At 46.4% G+C, this 11,029-nt stretch overlaps 1 protein-coding gene across 1 annotated transcript; it reads left to right on the forward strand.

Annotated features, from left to right (window-relative positions):
* Nucleotides 1–7,542: 7,542 nt before the first annotated feature.
* On the forward strand, nucleotides 7,543–9,465 carry LOC135566906 (lipoma-preferred partner homolog; the record flags this gene model as incomplete). The annotated part of the gene is made up of 4 exons (XM_065014467.1): nucleotides 7,543–7,803; nucleotides 8,526–8,606; nucleotides 8,851–8,980; nucleotides 9,257–9,465. Coding segments are annotated over 4 exons (681 nt in total), but the record flags the coding sequence as incomplete, so codon positions are not given.
* Between the last annotated feature and the right edge of the window lie 1,564 nt (nucleotides 9,466–11,029).

An 11,029-nucleotide genomic window follows, 5' to 3' on the forward strand; every position in this document is an offset into this window, starting at 1 on the left:
TTAACCCTGGTTTATGGATGGAGGGATGGAGGGATGGGACCAGGACATTATTAACCCTGGTTTATGGATGGAGGGATGGGACCAGGACAGTATTAACCCTGGTTTATGGATGGAGGGATGGGACCAGGACATTATTAACCCTGGTTTATGGATGGAGGGATGGGACCAGGACAGTATTAACCCTGGTTTATGGATGGAGGGATGGAGGGATGGGACCAGGACAGTATTAACCCTGGTTTATGGATGGAGGGATGGGACCAGGACAGTATTAACCCTGGTTTATGGATGGAGATGGGACCAGACAGCATAACCCTGGTTTATGGATGGAGGGATGGGACCAGGACAGTATTAACCCTGGTTTATGGATGGAGGGATGGGACCAGGACAGTATTAACCCTGGTTTATGGATGGAGGGATGGGACCAGGACATTATTAACCCTGGTTTATGGATGGAGGGATGGAGGGATGGGACCAGGACATTATTAACCCTGGTTTATGGATGGAGGGATGGGACCAGGACAGTATTAACCCTGGTTTATGGATGGAGGGATGGGACCAGGACATTATTAACCCTGGTTTATGGATGGAGGGATGGGACCAGGACAGTATTAACCCTGGTTTATGGATGGAGGGATGGGACCAGGACAGTATTAACCCTGGTTTATGGATGGAGGGATGGGACCAGGACAGTATTAACCCTGGTTTATGGATGGAGGGATGGGACCAGGACAGTATTAACCCTGGTTTATGGATGGAGGGATGGGACCAGGACAGTATTAACCCTGGTTTATGGATGGAGGGATGGAGGGATGGGACCATGACAGTATTAACCCTGGTTTATGGATGGAGGGATGGGACCAGGACATTATTAACCCTGGTTTATGGATGGAGGGATGGGACCAGGACAGTATTAACCCTGGTTTATGGATGGAGGGATGGAGGGATGGGACCAGGACATTATTAACCCTGGTTTATGGATGGAGGGATGGGACCAGGACATTATTAACCCTGGTTTATGGATGGAGGGATGGGACCAGGACAGTATTAACCCTGGTTTATGGATGGAGGGATGGGACCAGGACATTATTAACCCTGGTTTATGGATGGAGGGATGGGACCAGGACATTATTAACCCTGGTTTATGGATGGAGGGATGGAGGGATGGGACCAGGACATTATTAACCCTGGTTTATGGATGGAGGGATGGGACCAGGACATTATTAACCCTAGTTTATGGATGGGAGGGATGGGACCAGGACAGTATTAACCTTGGCTTATGGATGGAGGGATGGGACCAGGACATTATTAACCCTGGTTTATGGATGGAGGGATGGGACCAGGACATTATTAACCCTGGTTTTTGGATGGAGGGATGGGACCAGGACATTATTAACCCTGGTTTATGGATGGAGGGATGGGACCAGGACAGTATTAACCCTGGTTTATGGATGAGGGATGGGACCAGGACAGTATTAACCCTGGTTTATGGATGGGAGGGATGGGACCAGGACATTATTAACCCTGGTTTATGGATGGAGGGATGGGACCAGGACAGTATTAACCCTTGTTTATGGATGGAGGGATGGGACCAGGACATTATTAACCCTGGTTTATGGATGGAGGGATGGGACCAGGACATTATTAACCCTGGTTTATGGATGGAGGGATGGGACCATGACAGTATTAACCCTGGTTTATGGATGGAGGGATGGAGGGATGGGACCAGGACATTATTAACCCTGGTTTAGGGATGGGACCAGGACATTATTAACCCTGGTTTATGGATGGAGGGATGGGACCAGGACAGTATTAACCCTGGTTTATGGATGGAGGGATGGGACCAGGACATTATTAACCCTGGTTTATGGATGGGGGGATGGGACCAGGACAGTATTAACCCTGGTTTATGGATGGAGGGATGGGACCAGGACATTATTAACCCTGGTTTATGGATGGAGGGATGGAGGGATGGGACCAGGACATTATTAACCCTGGTTTATGGATGGAGGGATGGGACCAGGACATTATTAACCCTGGTTTATGGATGGAGGGATGGAGGGATGGGACCAGGACAGTATTAACCCTGGTTTATGGATGGAGGGATGGGACCAGGACATTACTAACCCTGGTTTATGGATGGAGGGATGGGACCAGGACAGTATTAACCCTGGTTTATGGATGGAGGGATGGGACCAGGACATTATTAACCCTGGTTTATGGATGGAGGGATGGGACCAGGACAGTATTAACCCTGGTTTATGGATGGAGGGATGGAGGGATGGGACCATGACAGTATTAACCCTGGTTTATGGATGGAGGGATGGGACCAGGACATTATTAACCCTGGTTTATGGATGGAGGGATGGGACCAGGACATTATTAACCCTGGTTTATGGATGGAGGGATGGGACCAGGACATTATTAACCCTGGTTTATGGATGGAGGGATGGGACCAGGACAGTATTAACCCTGGTTTGTGGATGGAGGGATGGGACCAGGACATTATTAACCCTGGTTTATGGATGGAGGGATGGGACCAGGACATTATTAACCCTGGTTTATGGATGGAGGGATGGGACCAGGACATTATTAACCCTGGTTTATGGATGGAGGGATGGAGGGATGGGACCAGGACATTATTAACCCTGGTTTATGGATGGAGGGATGGGACCAGGACATTATTAACCCTGGTTTATGGATGGAGGGATGGGACCAGGACAGTATTAACCCTAGTTTAAGGGTTAAAGTAGTGCAATATTAGTACACTACCCTGGTCTATAGTAGTGCACTACCCTGGTCTATAGTAGTGCACTACCCCTATGGACCCTGGTCTATGGTAGTGCACTACCCTATGGGCCCTGGTCTATAGTAGTACACTACCATGGTCTATAATAGTGCACTACCCTGGTCTATAGGAGTGCACTACCCCTATGGGCCCTGGTCTATAGTAGTGCACTACCCTGGTCTATAGTAGTGCACTACCTCTATGGGCCCTGGTCTATAGTAGTGCACTACCCCTATGGGCCCCGGTCTATAGTAGTACACTACCCTGTTCTATATTAGTACACTACCCTGGTCTATAGTAGTGCACTACGCCTATGGACCCTTGTCTATCTATAGTAGTACACTACCCCTATGAGCCCCGGTCTATAGTATTTCACTACCCTGTTCTATATTAGTACACTACCCTGGTCTATAGTAGTGCACTACGCCTTTGGACCCTTGTCTATAGTAGTACACTACCCTATGGGCCCTGGTCTATAGTAGTGCCCTGACCTGATCTATAGTACTACCCTGGTCTATAGTAGTACACAACCCTGGTCTATAGTAGTACACAACCCTGGTCTACAGTAGTGCACTACCCTCGTCTATAGTAGTACACAACCCTGGTCTATAGTAGTGCACTACCCTGGTCTATAGTAGTACACAACCCTGGTCTATAGTAGTGCACTACCCTGGTCTATAGTAGTACACGACCCTGGTCTACAGTAGTGCACTACCCTCATCTATAGTAGTGCACTACCCTGGTCTATAGTAGTACACAACCCTGGTCTATAGTAGTGCACTACCCCTATGGACCCTGGTCTATGGTAGTGCACTACCCTATGGGCCCTGGTCTATAGTAGTGCACTACCCTGGTCTATAGTAGTGCACTACCCTGGTCTATAGGAGTGCACTACCCCTATGGGCCCTGGTCTATAGTAGTGCACTACCCTGGTCTATAGTAGTGCACTACCCCTATGGGCCCTGGTCTGTAGTAGTGCACTACCCTATGGGCCCTGGTCTATAGTAGTGCCCTGACCTGGTCTATAGTACTACCCTGGTCTATAGTAGTACACAACCCTGGTCTATAGTAGTACACAACCCTGGTCTACAGTAGTGCACTACCCTCGTCTATAGTAGTGCACTACCCTGGTCTATAGTAGTGCACTACCCTGGTCTATAGTAGTACACAACCCTGGTCTATAGTAGTGCACTACCCTGGTCTATAGTAGTACACAACCCTGGTCTATAGTAGTGCACTACCCTGGTCTACAATAGTGCACTACCCTGGTCTATAGTAGTACACTACCCCTATGGACCCTTGTCTATAGTAGTACACTACCCTATGGGCCCTGGTCTATAGTAGTGCCCTGACCTGGTCTATAGTACTACCCTGGTCTATAGTAGTACCCAACCCTGGTCTATAGTAGTACACAACCCTGGTCTACAGTAGTGCACTACCCTCGTCTATAGTAGTGCGCTACCCTGGTCTATAGTAGTGCACTACCCTGGTCTATAGTAGTACACAACCCTGGTCTACAGTAGTGCACTACCCTCGTCTATAGTAGTACACAACCCTGGTCTATAGTAGTGGACTACCCTGGTCTATAGTAGTACACAACCCTGGTCTACAGTAGTGCACTACCTCGTCTATAGTAGTACACAACCCTGGTCTATAGTAGTACACAACCCTGGTCTACAGTAGTGCACTACCCTCATCTATAGTAGTGCACTACCCTGGTCTATAGTAGTGCACTACCCTGGTCTATAGTAGTGCACTACACTGGTCTATCGTAGTACACTACCCTGGTCTATAGTAGTGCACTACCCTCGTCTATAGTAGTACACAACCCTGGTCTACAGTAGTGCACTACCCTCGTCTATAGTAGTACACAACCCTGGTCTATAGTAGTACACAACCCTGGTCTACAGTAGTGCACTACCCTCGTCTATAGTAGTGCACTACCCTGGTCTATAGTAGTGCACTACCCTGGTCTATAGTAGTACACAACCCTGGTCTACAGTAGTGCACTACCCTCATCTATGGTAGTGCACTACCCTGGTCTATAGTAGTGCCCTACCCTGGTCTAGAGTAGTGCACTACCCTGGTCTACAGTAGTGCACTACCCTCGTCTACAGTAGTGCACTACCCTGGTCTATAGTAGTGCACTACCCTGGTCTATAGTAGTACACTACCCTGGTCTATAGTAGTACACAACCCTGGTCTACAGTAGTGCACTACCCTCATCTATAGTAGTGCACTACCCTGGTCTATAGTAGTGCACTACCCTGGTCTATAGTAGTGCACTACCCTGGTCTATCGTAGTACACTACCCTGGTCTATAGTAGTGCACTACCCTGGTCTATAGTAGTGCACTACCCCTATGGGCCCTGGTCTGTAGTAGTGCACTACCCTATGGGCCCTGGTCTATAGTAGTGCCCTGACCTGGTCTATAGTACTACCCTGGTCTATAGTAGTACACAACCCTGGTCTATAGTAGTACACAACCCTGGTCTACAGTAGTGCACTACCCTCGTCTATAGTAGTGCACTACCCTGGTCTATAGTAGTGCACTACCCTGGTCTATAGTAGTACACAACCCTGGTCTATAGTAGTGCACTACCCTGGTCTATAGTAGTACACAACCCTGGTCTATAGTAGTGCACTACCCTGGTCTACAATAGTGCACTACCCTGGTCTATAGTAGTACACTACCCCTATGGACCCTTGTCTATAGTAGTACACTACCCTATGGGCCCTGGTCTATAGTAGTGCCCTGACCTGGTCTATAGTACTACCCTGGTCTATAGTAGTACCCAACCCTGGTCTATAGTAGTACACAACCCTGGTCTACAGTAGTGCACTACCCTCGTCTATAGTAGTGCGCTACCCTGGTCTATAGTAGTGCACTACCCTGGTCTATAGTAGTACACAACCCTGGTCTACAGTAGTGCACTACCCTCGTCTATAGTAGTACACAACCCTGGTCTATAGTAGTGGACTACCCTGGTCTATAGTAGTACACAACCCTGGTCTACAGTAGTGCACTACCCTCGTCTATAGTAGTACACAACCCTGGTCTATAGTAGTACACAACCCTGGTCTACAGTAGTGCACTACCCTCATCTATAGTAGTGCACTACCCTGGTCTATAGTAGTGCACTACCCTGGTCTATAGTAGTGCACTACACTGGTCTATCGTAGTACACTACCCTGGTCTATAGTAGTGCACTACCCTCGTCTATAGTAGTACACAACCCTGGTCTACAGTAGTGCACTACCCTCGTCTATAGTAGTACACAACCCTGGTCTATAGTAGTACACAACCCTGGTCTACAGTAGTGCACTACCCTCGTCTATAGTAGTGCACTACCCTGGTCTATAGTAGTGCACTACCCTGGTCTATAGTAGTACACAACCCTGGTCTACAGTAGTGCACTACCCTCATCTATGGTAGTGCACTACCCTGGTCTATAGTAGTGCCCTACCCTGGTCTAGAGTAGTGCACTACCCTGGTCTACAGTAGTGCACTACCCTCGTCTACAGTAGTGCACTACCCTGGTCTATAGTAGTGCACTACCCTGGTCTATAGTAGTACACTACCCTGGTCTATAGTAGTACACAACCCTGGTCTACAGTAGTGCACTACCCTCATCTATAGTAGTGCACTACCCTGGTCTATAGTAGTGCACTACCCTGGTCTATAGTAGTGCACTACCCTGGTCTATCGTAGTACACTACCCTGGTCTATAGTAGTGCACTACCCTCGTCTATATTAGTACACAACCCTGGTCTACAGTAGTACACAACCCTGGTCTACAGTAGTGCACTACCCTCGTCTATAGTAGTGCACTACCCTGGTCTATAGTAGTGCACTACCCTGGTCTATAGTAGTACACTACCCTGGTCTATAGTAGTACACAACCCTGGTCTACAGTAGTGCACTACCCTCATCGATGGTAGTGCACTACCCTGGTCTATAGTAGTGTCCTACCCTGGTCTATAGTAGTGCACTACCCTGGTCTACAGTAGTGCACTACCCTCGTCTACAGTAGTGCACTACCCTGGTCTATAGTAGTGCACTACCCTGGTCTATAGTAGTACACTGCCCTGGTCTATATTAGTACACTACCCCTATGGACCCTGGTCTATAGTAGTGCACTACCCTGGTCTATCGTAGTACACTACCCTGGTCTACAGTAGTGCACTACCCTCGTCTACAGTAGTGCACTACCCTGGTCTATGTAGTGCACTACCCTGGTCTATAGTAGTGCACTACCCTGGTCTATAGTAGTACACTGCCCTGGTCTATAGTAGTACACTACCCCTATGGACCCTGGTCTATAATAGTGCACTACCCCTATGGACCCTGGTCTATAGTAGTGCACTCTATAAGGAATAGGGTGCAATTTGAGACACATACCTGGAGATGCATTTGAAGGAAGCGGGCAGGGCAGTTGACTGAGTCATAGTGTATTTTAGTGCTGCCAGGCGCTGCTCCTCCCTATAGCCTTTTAACAGAGCTTCATCACATCACTGCTATATGCAGAACACGTCTTCAGTACCTAAAAGCTAGATAATCTGTGCTCTCTGAGTTCTTAAGATCAAAAGATTTGATTAGATAGGAAGAATAACTTAAATGTTTCCTTGCAGGAACTTCATTTGTGACTGAAGAGAGAGACAAGACAGTGATTTTAAAATCTGTTTTTGTTGATAAACAGAGACTCTTGTGTTCTGCAGAGGATTCAAAACTCTACTATTATCGTTCTGTTTTACAGAACTCTGAAACTCTTCCGTCTGTGACCAGTCCCAATGCTCCGGTCACCGGCTACAAGCGTATGGTCATCCCGACTCAGCCTCCTCTGACGGCCACTAAGAAGTCCGGGGCCCCAGGTGGAACACTGCCCCGTTCCCAGGCGGAGCACTCCCCGTCCTCTGCCTCCCCAGTGGCCAGGCCTCAGTTCCATACGGTGCCACAGCCAGTCCCAGCCACATACGCCACAGCCTCCACCCCCAGCCAGCCCACCTTCAATGTACAGGTACACAAATCCTGGCTGGTACCCATATCCTGTTGTTGTGCCCTTGAGCAAGGAACTGCACTGAAAGGGATACATCAGGATTTTGACAATGATGTCCTTTATCTACTTCCCCAGAGTCAGATGAACTCGTGGATACCATTTTGTATGTCTCTGTGTCCAGTATTAAGGAAGTTAGAGGTAGTTTCTCGAGCCTATGCTCGACTGGAAGTCTATGCTTATCTGCTAGCATTAGCACAATGACTGGAAGTCTATAGGTGTCTGCTAGCGTTAGCACAATGACTAGAAGTCTATGGGTATCTGCTAGCGTTAGCACAATGACTGGAAGTCTATAGGTGTCTGCTAGCGTTAGCACAATGACTAGAAGTCTATGGGTATCTGCTAGCGTTAGCACAATGACTGGAAGTCTATAGGTGTCTGCTAGCGTTAGCACAATGACTGGAAGTCTATAGGTGTCTGCTAGCATTAGCACAACGACTGGAAGTCTATGGGTATCTGCTAGCGTTAGCACAATGACTGGAAGTCTATAGGTGTCTGCTAGCGTTAGCACAATGACTGGAAGTCTATGGGTATCTGCTAGCGTTAGCACAATGACTGGAAGTCTATAGGTGTCTGCTAGCGTTAGCACAATGACTTGTAAGTCTATGGGTATCTGCTAGCGTTATTTGCTATTTGAGACAGACCCAGTGTCTCTGTGACCACTGACATCATCTTCTTTCCCCCAGGTGAGGTCTGCCCAACCCGCCGCCCAGCCCCCAGGACCCCCCCAGCAGTTTGCCCAGCAGCCGATCCGGAGCCCAGCCCAGGTCCAGTACCTTGTTGGTGTTGTTCTTCTTTTTACCTTAAAAACAAGGAAATTCCACTCCTTGTTCGTGTTTGTTGATGCTTTATTATAGACAGCTAGGAAACAGATCGGGAGATAGAATGGGAGGAGACAAAGTAGGAGACAAAGTAGGAAGAGAGGAAGGGATTGAACCCTCGTCTTCGATGAGGAAGGAGATGTGTTAAAGCTTAGAGTGTTATAAATCATTTGAGCACATCTCTTCACAGGTCCAGTACGTGTCTGCTCAGCCACGAGGCCCTGACTCGGCCTACGGGCCCCCTCAGCCAGGCTTCATCCCTCAGCCAGGCTTCGCCCCTCAGCCAGGCTTCGTCCCTCAGCCAGGCTCTGCACCACAAGGTGTCAAATCTACCAGACTTTTCACATTCAACATTAACACACACTGTCCATTTGCACTTCTACCATGTTATCTAAAATGGTTTCCAATACATTTTAAATGTATTTAGAAACTAGTAAAATGCACCAAAAAAGTTTTTCTGGTGTTTGTGAAAACGAAGACAAGTAGAATAGATTTTTATTGTTACAATTAAGTTTGTGCAAAAAATGTCATGTGTTATTAGTGTAATTACTGTATTTCTCAACTCATTTTGAACATGTACATGGCGTTTCTGATAGGGTACCCAGAACAGGCCTACCCTGGACCAGGAGGGTACGGGGGAGAACCAGGAGGGTACGGGGGAGAACCAGGAAACACCTGGAGACCCCAGACTAGCTATACTGCTGCTCCTACCCAGCAGGGCTTCCCACAACCTGTCCCTAAGAAGACCTACATCACAGACCCTCCTGCCAGCCTGGTGCCTCCTGTACACCTCGCCCCACAGAAGGTAAGAACTGAGCCTTGTGGCTTTTATACCCTGGGATGGACATTCAGGATATTGGGTACTGGCCAGCGGAGCTGGTAGACAGTTAAGTGATATTTATTACAGATACACGGCTGAGTGATATTTATTACAGATACACGGTTGAGTGATATTTATTACAGACACACGGCTGAGTGATATTTATTACAGACACACGGCTGAGTGATATTTATTACAGATACATGGCTGAGTGGTATTTATTACAGATACATGGCTGAGTGATACACGTCTGAGTGATATTTATTACAGATACAAGGCTGAGTGATATTTATTACAGATACACGGCTGAGTGATATTTATTACAGATACATGGCTGAGTGATATTTATTACAGACACAAGGCTGAGTGATATTTATTACAGATACATGGCTGAGTGATATTTATTACAGATACACGGCTGAGTGATATTTATTACAGATACACGGCTGAGTGATATTTATTACAGATACACGGCTGAGTGATATTTATTACAGATACATGGCTGAGTGATACTTATTACAGATACAAGGCTGAGTGATATTTATTACAGATACATGGCTGAGTGATATTTATTACAGATACACGGCTGAGTGATATTTATTACAGATACAAGGCTGAGTGATATTTATTACAGATACATGGCTGAGTGATATGTATTACAGATACAAGGCTGAGTGATATTTATTACAGATACATGGCTGAGTGATATTTATTACAGATACACGGCTGAGTGATATTTATTACAGATACATGGCTGAGTGATATTTATTACAGATACAAGGCTGAGTGATATTTATTACAGATACAAGGCTGAGTGATATTTATTACAGATACACGGCTGAGTGATATTTATTACAGATACACGGCTGAGTGATATTTATTACAGATACACGGCTGAGTGATATTTATTACAGATACAAGGCTGAGTGATATTTATTACAGATACACGGCTGAGTGATATTTATTACAGATACACGGCTGAGGGATATTTATTACAGATACACGGCTGAGTGATATTTATTACAGACACACGGCTGAGTGATATTTATTACAGATACAAGGCTGAGTGATATTTATTACAGATACATGGCTGAGTGATATGTATTACAGATACAAGGCTGAGTGATATTTATTACAGATACATGGCTGAGTGATATTTATTACAGACACACGAGACACACGGCTGAGTGATATTTATTACAGATACACGGCTGAGTGATATTTATTACAGATACACGGCTGAGTGATATTTATTACAGACACACGGCTGAGTGATATTTATTACAGACACACGGCTGAGTGATATTTATTACAGATACATGGCTGAGTGATATTTATTACAGATACAGCTGAGCTGAGTGATATTTATTACAGATACAAGGCTGAGTGATATTTATTACAGATACACGGCTGAGTGATATTTATTACAGACACACGGCTGAGTGATATTTATTACAGATACACGGCTGAGTGATATTTATTACAGATACATGGCTGAGTGATATTTATTAAAGATACACGGCTGAGTGATATTTATTACAGACACACG

Source organism: Oncorhynchus nerka, unplaced genomic scaffold (genome assembly GCF_034236695.1).
Source record: "Oncorhynchus nerka isolate Pitt River unplaced genomic scaffold, Oner_Uvic_2.0 unplaced_scaffold_3004, whole genome shotgun sequence".
NCBI classification, from domain to species: Eukaryota; Metazoa; Chordata; class Actinopteri; order Salmoniformes; family Salmonidae; genus Oncorhynchus; species Oncorhynchus nerka.